The 17,334-nt window shown below is 35.0% G+C and overlaps 1 protein-coding gene across 2 annotated transcripts in view; it reads left to right on the forward strand.

The window, feature by feature from the left end:
- LOC150093800 (ATP synthase subunit C lysine N-methyltransferase-like) overlaps positions 1-17,334 on the forward strand; it is a 66,423-nt gene that overhangs the window by 24,268 nt on the left and 24,821 nt on the right. For both annotated transcript variants that reach the window (XM_090412586.1, XM_090412587.1), the window contains exon 3: positions 11,647-11,784. In XM_090412586.1, the coding sequence (XP_090268712.1) occupies positions 11,647-11,784 (138 nt within the window). The remainder of the gene's footprint in view (positions 1-11,646; positions 11,785-17,334) is intronic.

The following is a 17,334-nucleotide window of genomic DNA, read 5'->3' on the forward strand; positions in this document are numbered from 1 at the left end:
AACTTTATTATCCCTTTTTTTTTTTTTTTAGACCAAGTTATCAGTTAATATTTAGGATTTAAAAATATAGTTCCTTCCTTCTTCAAATATTGTATATCTGTTGAGATGATAGAATATTGACTTGCATCATTGTGTGAGGTATCCACTTTATATGGTTGATTCTTGTCGTGACAAGAGGAATCCCTATATGGGATTTTTCAACTAAAGGTGACTTAGCTGACCTCATATGGAGGTAGCAGGGTTTTCTCCTCCTGGAAACTCAGGTTTTTCATTCCACACACAGACAAATTGGCCTTCAGAACATACACAATTTACAGACAAAAAATAATGTTGTTGATGATGATGATAGGCAGTTGATGGTGTTGATGGTAGTAGTCTCGTAGGAGAATTAAGTAGTAGTGGAAACAGTGAAATGTATGTAGCGAAGTAGATTGCCCTCCCATAACGAGTCCTTGGACTCCTGGAGGTGTCACATAATAATTATAATAATAATAAAGAATAGCAATATTAATATATTATCATTATTATTATTACCACTGACCTCTAGAAAGTAAGAGACTCATCAATTGAGACTGCTTATCACTCACACGAGCTGTCACATCTTTTCTTGAATTCCTTAAAAAAAGCCATTTCCCATCACTAGCCGTTCCAATCATGCAGCGCTTTAGAACAGAAAAATCTAGCACTCACACTTTTCTTGATTGCGTTAAATCTCAACTTCCATGGATGCCCTTTTATCCTCTCCCACTCTCCATAAAATGAAAAATTCCATCTTTTAGTATCCTGTATGACCAATTCAAAAGTTTGTCTCTGTCATATCATCCTGCTTTCTCCTGTTTTCTGGTATTTGCAGCCCATAATTCTCTGTTCTTGTAATCTGCATTCCACAGTCTTGATATCTCTAAAACTTTACCTTTGCCTTCCTCTCCAGCGTATATGCATCTCTTCAGAGACCAGATCTGGACACAAATAGTTCAGATGATGAGGTTATATCAAAATTTTCTAAAGAGGAATTCATAGTTAGGTTTAATGAAGTGAATATAGCACACATCAATAACTAAACACAAGTTTAATAGTTCCAATGTTCTGTCCCTGTCACTGATACATTTTGAGGAATACAATATTAAACTTGTAATAACATACACAGAAACACACACACAGCAAAGGTGGAAGAAGTTAGACTAGAAGCCTAAAGTCTTGTTGTAAGGAGTGTCCCCCTATGGGTACGTACTGTGGGCTAGCCTTAGCTGTTAGGTAGGAGTTTTAGAACCATTTAGCTGATTTTCAAAAAAAAAAAAAAAAAAAAAGTCAAGATTTTTGTTTAAGTGAAGCATAGTATTTCCCCCCCCCCCCATTTGATTCTGTGAAAATTATCCAAGTCATGATCAGCTAGACCAGATTGACCATAGTTGTGAGTTTGGCAGCAGATGTATTCCTTGAGTTCTCCAAGGCAGATATCCTAGTGTGGCCATAATATGATAAGTTGCAAGAACCTTGTAAAAAAACTGGAACATAGATTGGGTGGGGTGGGGGAGAGTGGATACTTAGGACAATGATAATGGGAGCTAGCTTCAGATGAAGTTTGAAACAGTATAGAGATTATCTTTTTTTCTTTAGAGATCTAGCTTTTTTTTATGAGGTGCCCTGGATATAAAGAATAATAATAGCATTACTATAATCTGTATGTTGAGAGGGATCTGAGGAAAAACTGCTTTGTTGATCTGTTTGGCATTGTAGCCATTGGATAGGAAGGACTGGTGAATAATCAAGAGTTCAGCTGTAAAGGAAAGCTAGTTGGAACAGAGATTGGAGACGCTTTTGACAAGGATTTTAATCACACCATATTGTTGAGAATGGGTGGGATAATGGGAAGATTTGTTTGTGTTTCCTACTGTGTGGATTTTCTGTAAACTGAAAAAGAAAGGGTGCCATTAGGAAGATGTGATTAGATCTAGAAAAGGCAGGTTATTATTCTTTTCTTTTTTCTATAGTAAACTGGATTTTGGAGTGCTGGCTATTGAGGTGGAGGAGCAAAGAGTTTAACATGTCTCTGAACCATGTGGCCAAATAGAGAACACATCAAGCATGTTTTCAGAATGTTCCATATAGAAATTGGCTAGAAGGAGCCAGTGGCTGGGTCCTCTGTCTGTAGAAGGTGTCTCTTACTTCACTTGGAAGGACACCTTCCAAGTAAAGTAACCAGTATAAATGATAAACGGTATACCCAACACCATGAGGAAAAAATACATTTATTAAAGTCACTAATATTTTACTGTTTTTTTTACCAAGCATCGCTAGAGCACAATGATAACTGTTCTCTGGTGTAATTATAGAAACAATTATAGAAGTAATTATAGAAATAATTCAAATTATAACTGACACCTAATGTCCTCACATGGCACCTGCTATGAGTTGGATAATTACCAAGTTAATTTAGAGAAGTCTGTCTATTAGGTCTTAATGATAGTCTTCCAGATTTTTGGTAATTTAATGCAACCATACTTGTTGAGGTTGGGAGAGTTCCTCATAGCTGATGCTGTTTCTAAGAGCCTCTCAGACCTGTAACTACTTCTATGTAATATAGATATTTTTCTCCATCTGATTCTATGTGGAGGAATATCCAGAGCATGGTCTGCCAATCCCGACTTACTCTCAGATGTAATTTTTGTGTTCTTCAAGGATGTTAACTGATCTACCAGTCTGTCCAAAGTAGGCTAACCTGGAGGCACAAGGAACTTTATGCATTGTGTTCAAGAGGATGTAGTTGATCTTTAGTAGAATGTATGAAAGTAGCTAGCTGAATGAAAGGTTTGAAAGTGGTATAGAGATCATATTTGCAAAGAACTTCGACTATTTTTTCTGATGTACCCTTAACATATGGGATGAGAATAGTTTTCTGTGATCCTGTGTGCGTGGTGTAGAAGAAGGGATGGAGGGGGGGGTGCATGTAATATTCCCTGGCCTATAACAACATCCAATTAAATATCTTTTCCATGTCAATCTCCACCTCACCTCACACTTTCTCAAAACGATTGCCACTATTTCCCTCTTTCATGTCTACCTCATGTAGACATAATTCCCTTGCTATCATCAGCAGCACTACCCCCCCCCCCTTCTTGTCCTTTCTTTCCTTGCAAAAAACACTGTATTTTACAATTTCTATTCTCTTTTGGATATCATATTCATTCGACCATATTTTGCTTATTCCAATGATTTTGGGGTGAATACTGATTATATGCCTAAGTGAGCTGCATTTGTAAATAAACACAGCAGTTCACTTAGGTCTATAACCAGTCCTACCCAAGCCACTCGATGGTTGCGATTTTTTCACCATGCCTGCTTTTGCTTAATCACTTTTATTACCGTTTACCACACGTATATCTGCCTAGACTCGGCTACCCCATTTGCATCCTGATCTATTCCATTTCTATGCTGATCATCCTCATACATACATTCACTACTACTCCGAACATCCATTCTCCCTATACCATATCTCTCTGTCCACATGGGCTCCCCCGTTTGCTCGTTCCTGTTACATTCCCATTCTCTCCATTTTTCACAATACTACTGTTTCCATTGCCAAGCACTTCAGTCTCTTCCATACTACTCACCTGATCTTTTACTTCACCTTTTACTTCTGATTTCTTGTTTACATTACACACATTGTGCTTCCATCTAGCAACAGTTTCTCCAGTTCACTCACTCCAAAGCCATTCATATGCAATCTGTTACGTCCACAAGCTGCATTCCCTTCTCTTCACAAAGCTCTACCAGCATGCTATCATCATTGTCATACCTCAGCAACACATTGATAACCTTTTTCCACTGGACTGTTATCCTTCATTCTCTTCAGTAATCTCCTGATATCTGATCACACCGAAGTGTATAACTTTACATTTATTAACAGTGAACTGATAGCCATTTTCCATAATCCAGCTAAGTGAAATCATTCTGCAAGTACTGCTGACAAGTCTTATACCTCATGATTAGCCTGACTATCTTGCATCATCAGCAAATAGTTGTGTCTCCTATCAAATACATTAATTCAATCTTCAGATTGACTTAATCACTTTAAATCTTTCATACACCACTTTTTTTTTTGATATGTCATTCAGGAATTGTCTTATCCAAGTTAATTGTTTATAATCCAATCCCTCCCACATCCTCAAACTTATGTAATAACCTTCCATGATGTATCCTAATATACATGAACCTTAATATTAATATACAATGTCAGTTACTCAAACATGACCTTCCTTTAGTAAAACCATGCTGTTCATTACAAAGTGTAGATTCTTTTCTCATTCATTTCTGTATGAGAGAGCTTACCAACTTCACCAAAATCTTTACCACCAGTCCAGAGATACAGATAGGTCGATAGTTAGACGCATCAGTTTTTGCACCAGTCCTGTGCAGTGGGATTATCATACATTCTTTTTATTGCTGTGGAATTTTCCTTGTGCTGAGACTCAAATTATATAGCCAGATCAAAGGCATTGCCAGATTTGCTGAAAATTATTTTAGCATTCATGCTGATATCCTTCAGTCCCTCTTAATGAATTCATATTCAATTTGTGTAACAGCTCTAGTACCTCCTCCTTATCCATCTCAATTTCCTCATCCAGTTTAAAAGTAGCATTGAGTTCTGTGTTGCATACAGCAGCTTCATCATCATCATTCATTAGTTGAACAATGTCTTCTGCATCACTCTATAGTTAGACCATCACTCTATATATAGACCATCCTATAGTTATTTTTTCACATTCATTCTTTCTTTTAATTGCAACACAATGTTAAGATTCTTTTAGGTTGTCTTTAGCTAGTTTATTCTCATTTTCAGACTTAGCTATCTTAAAATACTTAAAACTCTTCTGGCCTGATCTTATAAGTTTCATAACTGATGTTATCCTTATGTGCATTATATTCCTTTTTTTCTTAAGTCTCTTGCTTAATAAGATTGCACATTCATTTCACTCCTAACCTATTTATTCTTCAAACTCTAAGGACACATTTTGATATTGCCTCTTGATGGATTTTTTTAATGTTTCTTATCCACTGCCAATATTCTTCCTTCAGTAATTGATACCATGGAATCTAACTTTGTATTCTCCTGAGTTGTTCATAATTTCCTGCTTTGTAATTCAGCATGTAACCTTTTCTGAATGAAACATCCATATACTTGGCCACTTCTCATGATTACTGTAACCAGCAGAAAGAAGAGAAAAAAAAAAACCTATTATTTTATTTTAAACCTATTTTAAAAAACCTATTACTGTGGTTTTACATGTGTTTATTTAGTCATGAATTCTCCACAGGTTTCTTTATATAATCAAATATAATTACTGTATTTATTCGAATATAACTCGCCCTCGTGTATATCTTGCACCCTTGATTTTACTTTATGAAAAAATAAATTAAAGTTTCGCATATACCTTGCACACAAAAAATTTTGAAACTTAAAGAAATAGACAGTGAATGGTATGGCAGTTTCAGATATTTTGAAATTTGGTTTAAGAGAATTGGCATTTCAACTCAACAGTCGTCAGTTTGCCTTTGCCATTGAGTCGCATGATCTTTTGTTAATACTGCACCATTCATATGCGAGACTGGAAGTAGCAATAGCAAATAGTAGATTCTTGACAAGTCATACCCATTTTCAGTTTTTTTAAATCATGGCGATCTTATGATTCTAAAATGATAAAAGGACAAACAGTAATGAAACTGTTTGTTTTAATTTAATTACAGAAGCAAGGAGATGTGCTTTGCATTATGGGAGATGCTGAGACAAGGAGTGATGAGAGCTTGGTCCACCTTTGCTGCGAGTTGCCTCAGTCCTGAACTACTTCAGATGCAAACTGTTTGCCTACACTTGGGTAAAGGATTAAACTAAATTTATTAACATAAATAATGTTGATAATTAATATTTAAATGCATTCATTTTATAAATAATGGGAGCAATTATAATGAATATTTAATTGAGGATTTAATTATAAACATCAATTTAGTTTTTTTTTCTGAAAAAATAGTTTCCAAAAATTCCCAGCATATAACTTTAATTTTGGGGGAAAAAAGTGCAAGTTATATTTGAGTAAATATGGTAGGTCAAACATTCTTTGGTCTAGGGTTCTTTCTATTTAAGGATATTGTCTCACAACAGCTCAGTTAATTCAGCTTCATTCTTCTGATGAGACTTTGCTGAAACCCAGTCAGCAGTTGGATAATTCTAATCACCCATGATGATTACTTATTTAGCACCCATCAGGTTGATTTGATGATGTACCAGAAACTAGTCTACTTGTCTGTAACAACATCCTACCATGTATTTGATTCTGTTAGTCTCCACCTCAGATATCTTTGAATGCACCGCTACATGGAAAATTGTAACTAATATTGCAATCATAGCTTTCTACAATAATTGGACTCAAATTATCTGATATCATTAGCATAACTCCTCCTCCCTTTCCTCTCTTAACCTGTCTGTCCTTTCAAAAATTATTGTACTGTTACACTCGATACCAGTTAATATATCTACCTCTGAGTGCCAGATCTCTCTGATGCCAACATTCTCATAGCACAAGGTATTCAGTCAACAGTCTCAACCCCTTTGTTCCTGATATCCCTGACATTTGTGTACAGATATAATGGTTACCTCCATACTTTTTTTTTTGTGTATGCTTGCTTCTGTAGCCTGCATGACCCAGTCAGACAACCTTCATGTCATGTCAACCATCATCTTGCACAGATGAACCAGATACACACAATTATCCTTTTATCATAATCACTTAGTCACTCATGTGGATTTCTCACCATTCCTTCCATCATGATCTAAGTTCCCTGTCTCTCCATATTCAGAAAAATTTCTCTAGACTCCTGATACCAAATGCATTCAATTGCAGGCCATCCTTCAATAAACACTTGCTCTACACATCTAAAAGCTCCGAACTATTCCATCTACACAGCCTGTGCATCAGATTATTTACCATCGTAGCCCTTCTTTTTAATTCGGTACTGTCATATCTTAGTTGATTTTCAATTTTCAATGATTTTCACTTTCTTACTCTACCAACAGTTCTTTCATATCATTCTCATACTGTATTTATTGCTAGTTATATCATTTGTACCTATGAGAACTACCATCTCTTTTACCTTCTTTTCTGTTTTTCAATTGCATTCATTAAATTTTTGATTTTAGCACCTGAAAAACTTGAAGTAGTACATGGTCATCAGTGGAATGTTTTATAATCACTGCACCATATACTATCCTTCTTTGTATTTTTACCTGATTATTGTTACACAGTACCTTTTATTAGCTTTAGTGCTTTGTTTGTTTCTCCTTTCATTGCTTAACTTATCCTTCCTGTAACTCTATTTTTTCTAATTCCTGCATCATCTGTCAATTTGTTTTAGCCTTGCAGTTTTAAAAATTTATTTATTTTCAATATCCTCATCGGTTTTAGTACCAGCATGTTTCTGTTCATTGTGGGGGGGAAAACCACTTTATTCTGAATTTTGCTATTCAGACTAGCATTCCTCTTTTTTTGCTGTTCTGCATTTTCGATATGATGTTTTAGTTCTACTTTAATATTGCCATTTCAACAAAATATCAGAAAATATACCCAAAACCATAAAAATATGAAAATCATCAGTAATTTACAATAAAAACTGATTATTCTAAGAAAAACACACACTAAAATATAAAAATTACCTATTTCAAAATTTGTTCAACAGTTAGTTAATATGGAATAGGAATAATAGTGTTTTGTTCTTGTTTGGGGAGGAGGAAGTAAATTATAATAATTCAGAAATGTAAAGCAAACTGTTCAGCAGCAGTTTGTTCAATTAACTATGTGACTTTCCCATCCTACCTTGCATTTATAAAAAAAAATCTGTCCATTTCAAATTACTAGTAAAAAAAAAAAAAATCGCATCCTAAAAATTTCAGACAACAGTTACTTTTGATGCCATTACCTCATTTATTGATGTATCACTAACAGACACTCTGGATTTAATAAAATCTAACTTATCTGCTGGTATCTTTTGAATTATTCAAATTTACTATATATGCAGGATACTTTATTTGTCAAGAAAAAATCTACAAACAGATTAACGGTACTGCAGTGGAACATTCTGAGAACAAAGTACTTACCACAACTACTTTAAAATGCTTAGTGTGGTTATTACTCTTCATATTTTTCATTTGACCCTAAGGGCATGTAAAATTTAGTTTAGGAAATCTTGCACGTTCTTAAATCTTACACAGAGCTAGGGCTATTTGTTCTAACAATGCAATCTTTCCACAGACTCAGTTATCTTTGCCATTCTTTCTTCACCAATGGTTACAGCTTCCACAAAATAGATAAAAATACTACATGCCCCCCCCCCCAACTTCCCCCTCCTCCAAACATAAGAATAAAATGCCAATATTCCTATTCCATATACATCTGAAAAGATTGCTAAAGCACTAATAAAATATAACCTTCACACCACATTCAAATGACATGGCAAATTAACAATCTTGATCCACTCTCTCTTAAGGATAAACTACATCCTCTAGCACAGGGTTTCTCAAACTGTGTTCCATGGAAGATGAATAGGTGTTCCCTGAGAAGTTCTGGAATTTGTCATTTTAGTTTTCTAAGCATTTTTCATGAATAAATATTTTATAGTAGAAATATTCTGAGGAGAATAATATTCATGAATACGTCAAAGCTCAGATCCAGAACGCCTAATAACATCTGTGTATCGTTAATTTTCACACATCGAAACCTTTCAACATTTGGGAAAGGGAATACCGCTGTTTATGACGGGTCATAAAAATTACCTGCAAGCGGATTATAACAATGGTTGGCATATCTTCTGTTCTCAAAACTGAAGGAAATGACATCTGTGTAGCAAATGTCAGTGACCAAGCAACACATTTTTAAACATGGAAATATTCATGAATTATCGTTAATTTTCATGCAGCGAAAGAATACCGTCGTTTATGACCGATCATAAAAATTGCCTGCAAGCCGATTACAACAATTGGTGGCGGTGTTCTCAAAACTGAACGAAATAACATCTTTGTTGCAAATGTCAGTGACCAATCAGCAAGGAAGTATAAAGAAAATTTTCTCACTGAAATTGAAGATCAAGGTGGTCTATATCTGATTCTAAGATATAGTAATACTGAATACTTTTTTTGGAAGTTCGTATTACAGTGTGTAAGTGCTTGTTCTGAAACCGGAGAGCTGTGATTTTTTTAAAAGTAATAGGAATACATATTTAAAACCGCGCGGTTAGCCTAGTGGCTTTGCACTTCGCAACCATATGCCTGGGGAAGGAGTGTCCCAGGTTCGATTCCCGTTGTAGACGTGAGGAATTTGAGGATCTTCCTCAGGTATAGCCAAGTTAGCCGGTCTTGGGCGCGGTCAGTAGGGTTTTTCCGCCAGTTTGCCTGGCGTTTTTCATCCCGCAAACAGGCAAACCGGCCCCCATGAACATACGCCTCTACAGTCAAAAATATATCCCCCCCAGCGGCAGACCAGGCGACGGGTCGGTTGGGAGTAGTACTAACAAGAAGTCGCATCTAAAGTAACACACGGACCCTGCATGGGAAGCGGGAATAACGCGTAGTAGAAGAAGAAGAAGAAGAATAGGAATACATATTTAAATTCTAATAAGAATAAGAGACAAGGCACTTTGTTTATTTTTGGTATTAAGAAATCTCTTATTGAAGGTGTTTGTGATGGAACAGATAGTGAGTCATCCACCTGAAGCCTACAAAGATCTCCAGGATGTACAAAAGGAGGGAAAACTACCAGCACTCAGGAGAAAAAGTCTGCATTCACTCGTAAGTACTTATAATAATAATATAAATATATTTGGTGATCAGAATAGGATATGTCAATGAAAATCAGCACAGATTAATTTAATGATGGTTTATTGATGCTTTAATTAAACCAATTAACTTAATTAAAACATCGATTAAACCAAACTTGAATTGATGTTTAATTAATTATTAATTAATAATAAAAATCAACTAAATTAGCAATTAATTATTAATTAATTAATTACAAAATAACCAAGGTGCTCCATGAAAATTTCAGGATTTGTGAAGTGTTCCATCGTAGAAAAAATTTGAGAAACCCTGCTCTAACACATCCTGGTGTATATGAAGTTCCATGTGAATGTGATTTAGCCTACAGACAGGAATATCCATAAACTTTGAAATCCATCTGCCTTTAAAATATAAGAAATACATTTGCTACCATTGTATTGGCAAATCAACTGGCAGACCATGCTTTGGACACCTCTTCATGCAGGATTAGATGGAAGAAAACCATTGTGCTACATTCTTTTAACCTTAAAACGTATGGCTGCATTAATCTGCCAAAAGTGTGGAAGACAGTCATCTTAAGATCAACACCTGTACAATTGTAATACTTCTTTTATACAATATTAGAGGATGTCAAATTGGGACACATTATCACAACTTAATTTGAATGTTTCACTTATTGATCACTGCATGTAATCTGTAACACGTTGTCTGAGAATGCTGGTTTGAAACCCAGTTAATAAACATCCTTTTATAATTTAGTTTTGTTTGATGTTAATACCATTGTTTTGTTTTATATTTTGGTCTGATTATACTAAAATTATTAAGGATCTTAAGTAATATGAAGAACAACCAAATTTGTTTGAAAATGGTTGAATGCTATGACCTCTAAAGGTGTCTGTGGAAGAAATGACCTATCCCTGCAAACTCTCTCTTCATTTTACCTCTGTTAGGCTGAATTTTTTACATCACCTTAAGTAACATCAGAAATAACTACATTCCAGATTTGAACAAAAACATTTGAATGATGCAACATGTAGAGGTGTCTGTGAAGGAAAACTTGTAAACTACCCCTTCCCCAATCCTTATTTTTTGTCTGATTAGATTGACAGCTGTATTTCAAACGACTTAGATAAAACCTTAGATAAAATCCAATCAAATAACTGTTTGCTTTTTCTTGACACATTTTTCACAAATGTGTCAAGAATTGGAATTTATCAGTGATCCTTAGGTGTCACAAGAACAAACACCATTATAGCAAACTTGCTCACCATAATAAACTATTGAATAGTTCCAACCAAAGCCCATAGGTACAGTGCCATGCTAAAAGAAATTCTATAATAAACTGTCCACTATATCAAACAATTCCTGTGGTGCCTAAGAGTTTGCAGTACTGAGATCTTGTGTGTTATCTTCTTTTTCTTTTGCTGCAGATCTTTCAAAAAAAGAAGAGAACCTCAAAGCTATGTAGTGCATGGAAAAATGCAAGTTAGGCAAGCCATATGCTTGTCACTCTTCATATGGTGAGATGGGAAAATACTACCATTTTGAAGAGAAGTCATTGCAAAAGTGAATGACTATTTTGTAAATCAGTATATGCTTTATAAAACACTCTTGTTTGAACAAACTTTGCTTCAAGAGACTGCTAGATACCCAGAAAACTATTATCCGTCTGATTGCTATATCTGGCCTGTGAGTTATAGGTAGGGATTCCCTATTCTAGCTTTTTTTTTCCCTCCTTAATGAAATGTTCATTTGTTAAATGTAGTCGAATTTTAATTAGTGGTAATAAAAATGGAAAAGTTTGAAATAGATTTTATTTTATATAGGTTATTGAAGCTGCAAAACATGGTTTTTATTCAGAGGGTGTTGAACTGAATCCATGGTTGGTTTTATATTCCAAAGTGAAGGCTTCTATGATGGGTGTTCGAAAAAGTACGAATTTCAAGTGCCAGGACTTATGGAATGTAATGTATTTTTAATGATTGAAAAGAAATTCCAAATTACAAGTTTTATTTGCATGCAAATATTTTCTTATATTCCAAACTTTCTTCAGAACTCTCCTTAGATAAGTTGAATTAACCATTCAACTTACCTAGGGAGAGGGGGGGGGGATTATCATGCTGCATTATAATTTCTGACAGATGAAATAGAATTGGCAGTTACTTTTTCCTCTCCCTATATTTTTTTTTTTTTAAAAACTTGTTTGAATATTTAATCCCTTAACAAAATCTACTATAGTTAGTTATTAACTACTTACATGAACATGGAAGGTCTCTTGTCCTCTCATTCTCCACACATGTTTTACTTGATTATGAACAGGTGCCTAGCTAGCCAGGGAGGACTAATTAAGCTTTTTAACAAAATAAAATTAAGTACCATAATTTTTTTCCCTCCCACACAGTTTTTTCTCTCTCTCTCTCTCTCTCTCTCTCTCTCTCTCTCTCTTGGAGCCACCGATTGTGGTTCAGTGTTAAATTTCCTAGGTTTTGAGCATCCTTGATCTGATGCAGCACACTCGGAAACCTTGTAGTACTCAAATGATTAATGATTATTGTTATCTGATTATGCCAGTTAGAAAACCAGTGCAATATTAGTGAGTTTAATATTATTTATTTTATTTTATTTATTTACTCTCTTGGTGTTGTTTATGCTGTAAAACATTATTATGAATCATCAATGACACTCAAGCCTTTCCATATGTAATAATTATTCTCATTATTCTTGTAGTACTCAAATGATTATTTAGATATGCCATTCAGTGACTTAAAAAAGAAGTCATTGAAGGTTGTATTCATGAGAAATATTATTGGGAAGTCTGTTCCAGAGAACAAAGGTAGACTAAATGAAAGAAGAGGATGATCATGTATTGCAATAAGTTTTGAGCTGAAGTTTGTATTGATATTGCAGTTGCTCATGTTCTTACATGATTAAAGTGAAGGAATGGTTGGTGGCCAGTTCACTGGAGCACTGCTTATTAAAATACCTATAGAAAGATATATTGGAAACAGGAAAGAATTTGTGAATGAAGAGTTATATATTAAACATTCTGAGCATTCTTAAGGAGGGGTTTTTTGATGTATGAAGTGTGAGACTAGTACTCCAAGGTCAGACAGACTTTGAATTTATAAAGTGTTAGGTCATGCAGGTAAGAAGTAGTGTTTGAATGAAAGAGGACACTATATTTTTTTGGAGGCTTCAGAAAGTTTTGATATATTTGTGCCAGGATAAGCTAGATATGAAAGTCAACCAAAGAACAGAAAACTGATTTTAACTGGAAATCAGAACGTTATCAAAAGTAACAGGGAGTGAAATTAAGGTCGTTCTAAAATAAAACAAGACTTTGTTTTGACACCACTGAAATTCATGAGATTATCTTTACCCTACTTGAGAATAGTGAGGATAAGAGTGTTTATGACATTATTTTTGGAATATCTTGCAGCTCAGAATCATTTCAGTACTACAAGGTTTCTAAAATGAAGAAGAGGAATGGAAGTACTGTTGTCACATATGTCAACTATGGATGGGATTTGAAGTTAAAGAGAGAGAGAGATGGGAGTCATCGACGTATAGAAAGAAGAAGAGTATGAGCTAGAATGTAGCATCCTAAGGTACTCCAGCATTGATGGAAAAATCTGATGAGAGGAAGCCGAACACACAATAAGTGATCAGAGAAAAAAAGCTGGTGATCCATTCCTAAATGACTGGAGGTAGACCATGACACACAGTGAATAAATGACCAGAGAAGAAACTTGCAGTTCAGTCATAATAAATTACTCATAAATGAGTAAGAAATACTCTGTTTAACACAATCAGATGCCTTGAGAATATTGAGAGATATCATATTAGTTTTTCAAAACTTCTCCATAGCCAGTTTCCAAAGGTGGGTAAAGTTAGCAAGGAAATGTGCCACCAATCAAGAGTGGCATCTGTTTTGGTCTTCACTAATTAATCGATGGATCTCCTGGCTGTTAATAACCTTTTCCATTATTTTCAATAATGTTATTGAAGTGAGAGCAAGGGCAGTAGTTTGTTGGTTGACTTATCTCCCTTTTTTAGGGACATTTTTTAAAGCATAGAAGTGTGGTTCTATACTATTGGGTAGATAGATTCCACAAGTACAACAGCTTGTATAGCATAATCTGTCACCACAAGCAATCATCTGTTCACCACTAGTAAAGAAGCATAAATCATCTTCCACAAATAAACCACACATATACCATCGTAATGTATGTGTAGTTTCATTCAAATATAATTTGGTCCACTCATTCATTCAGCATCTAAATGTATACCTAGTAATATTAGCACCATGAAAAGGTGTGGATTGATTCCTCCCCCCTCCCCAAAGCTCTAGTTAATTCTTAACATTTCTTACTGGATCTTATGAAGGTCTCTTAGTTACGTAGTTTCAGCCTTTCAGAAGCTCAATTTCTAAAGCTTACAAAAAATTTACACAGTTGACTCACTATAGTAAACATCCACTCATAGCAGACTTGCTCACTGTGATAAAGTACAGTAATCTACTGTTTATATGATCTTCTAAACAGCAACTCTTCAAAGTTTTGACCTGTAATTCAATTGATCCCTTAAATTAAACTTTATTGCAATACATGAGTGTTCCTTTGCAGTTCACACTATTTAATTACCTTTTTCATTCCTCTTAACACTGACTATCATTTTTTATATGTATGTAGAAGTATCTGAACAAATCTGAAAACACACCCCAACTCAACATCACCAGAGTTAAAGATCGGTACTATCAACTTAAGAAGCCTGAATGGCAAAGAAATGGAGCTAGCTGAGGAATTAGATAAGTACCAGATCGACAAAATAGGGGTGACTGAAACAAAAAAGACCAAAACTGGTGAGATCTTTCTGAGCAATAAATACAAAATGTTATATTCAGGCATTGACAATCAAGGAAAAGAAGGAGTGGCCATAGTATTCAACACTAAATACGAGGCTAATTTTCTTGAATGGCAGGCAGTCTCAAGTAGAGTGATGTGGGCAAATATGAGAATGGGGAACTGGACAATGAGACTTATTTGTGCCTATGTCCCAAAGGTTCTACTGAGGTAGAAGTGGAGGAATTTTTTTAGGCTTTAGAAAAAGTATCTGACACAATGAAAAAGGAAAAGTTGGTTCTTGTTGGGGATCTAAATAGCAGAGTAGGAAATGATTGTCAGATATACAAAAATGTTTTGGGAAAATTTGGAGAAAACAGCGATGCAAATAATAATGGCAAATACCTGTTGGATTTCTGCTCAGGACATGGACTGGTTATTACTAACACCATGTTCCAACATAAAAATGTGGACAAATTCACATGGAGAGAAGAGCTAGGAATAAGAAAAATCTCATTGACTATGTTATTGTCGATAGTGATGTTTTCTCTCAGGTGCAGGACACCAAAGTGTACAGAGGATTTGAAATTGGAAGTGATCACTATTTAGTTTTGAGCAGGATAAAATTGAATTTCATATTGAAAAGAATAACATGTAAGAAAGTTTTGAAGCTAATAAAAGTTGAGCAGCTCTCATATGTGAACTGTAGACTAAAATACACAAAGATTATTGAACATAAAATGAAATAGTTTGAGAACAGCAACCAAACCTTGGAGATTCAGTGGCAAGCCTTGAAGAAAGCACTGATTGACTCAGCCAGAGAGGCATGTGGTGAGGTTGTCTGCAAGGATAGAAAAATCAGAACTCCATGGTGGACACAGGAAATTAAAATGGCAGTGAAGGAAAAGAAGAAAGCATATCAAAAGTTCCTGGCAAATAAGTCAGCTTGTGCTCTGAGAGAATACAGAGACAAATGTAAGAAAGCTAAACAGTGTGTAAAACGAGCTAAACAACAGTCATGGGAGGAATTTGACAAGAACATAGAAAATAAATATCAAGAAGGTGGTAAGATATTCTGGAGGTTGTTGAAGAAGCTTAGGAATCGAAGAAAGAGTGCTGTAAAAGGAGTTAGAGATGATAAAGGTGACATGAAAACAGGAGAAAAAGATATCCTTGAAGTATGGAATTACTTTGAAAAATTGCTAAATGAAACAAGCAGTGATAACACAGTGGTAAAAAACAATCAACAGGCATACAGTCAGGAATACATATCCATACTTGAAGTAGAAAAAGCCATCAAAGGCTTGAAATGTGGAAAGGCAGCAGGAGTAGATGATATTCGACCAGAAATGTTGAAGTATGGTGGTATAAAAGTCGTACAGTGGCTGCACTGCATAGTTCAGAAGGCCTGGACAGAGGGACGAATTACCGATGATTTGAGTAGAGCTCTCATGGTAAGCTAAATATATGTTATATTTATCTTACCATGCTCCTGGTAAGATAGATATATGTAAGTATACTTGAGAAACGCTTGAGAAGGATTGTAGAAGAAAAGCTTGGTGAAGAACAAGCTGGATTCAGACCAAATAGAGGCTGTCAGAATCAGATCTTCATTTTACGACAAATAGTTGAGAAAGCATGGGAATATAACAAAGATTTATATTTAAGCTTTGTTTTGGAAAAGGCATATGACAAGGTGCCAAGAGAGAAGCTATTCAATACGCTGCAGTTATATGGTGTCAATGGGGCATTATATCAAGCAATACTTAGTCTGTATTTGAGTTGTAAGTCAGCCGTTAGAATTGAAGGAAGTACAGGAAGATGATTTAATGTTAAATCTGGTGCGAGACAAGGATGTACATTATCCCCTCTGTTATTCATTATCTATATGGATCACATTATGAAGGAAAGTTATATTAAACATGATATCAAAATTGGAGATGTTAATGTCAGCTCTTTGCTTTATGTGGACGATGTTACACTTCTAAATAAATCCGCTACAAGTCTGCAAGATTCCTTGACTAAATTCATATCATATCTATTATAACAGTTATAATACTGTTGTAATAAATATGATATGAAGTCAGCAATAAAAAGACAAAAACAATGAAAATAGGCAGAATCATTGAAAATGTCAACTGCATTGTGAACGGAGAACCTGTGGAACAAGTAAAACATTTCAGCTACTTGGCACGATTTTTACTGAAGATGGTATATTAAATATGGACATAGACAATAGAATCAATAAAGCTGGTATAGTAGGAAGTCATTTGAATAAATTCATATGGAATAAGAGGGAAATTAGTCGGAACACTAAATTAGCTGTATGCAAGACAGTGTTCAAACCAATTTTAACTTATGGATCTCTGAGCTGGATCAGAAGTAAAACACTAGACCAAAGACTAGAGATCGCAGATATGAGAGTCCTGAGAAAGATTAGATGCATGAACAGATGACATCAATGGCAATATCATACTAAAAATGAGGATATTAGGAAAGAACTTGACATTGTCAGCATCCAGGAGTGCGTTAACAGAGCTAATCTAAGGTGGTATGGTCACTTAAACACAGTGGGCGAGGAAAGATTAACATAACAAACGTTTTCTGCCACGTTGGCAGGAAAATGACCCAGAGGAAGACCAAGATATAGGTGGATTGATACTGTACAAAGGT

Source organism: Typopeltis vanoorti, chromosome 23, assembly GCF_054136105.1.
Source record: "Typopeltis vanoorti isolate ZY-2024b chromosome 23, IOZ_Tvanoo_1.0, whole genome shotgun sequence".
In the NCBI taxonomy this organism is placed as follows: Eukaryota; Metazoa; Arthropoda; class Arachnida; order Uropygi; family Thelyphonidae; genus Typopeltis; species Typopeltis vanoorti.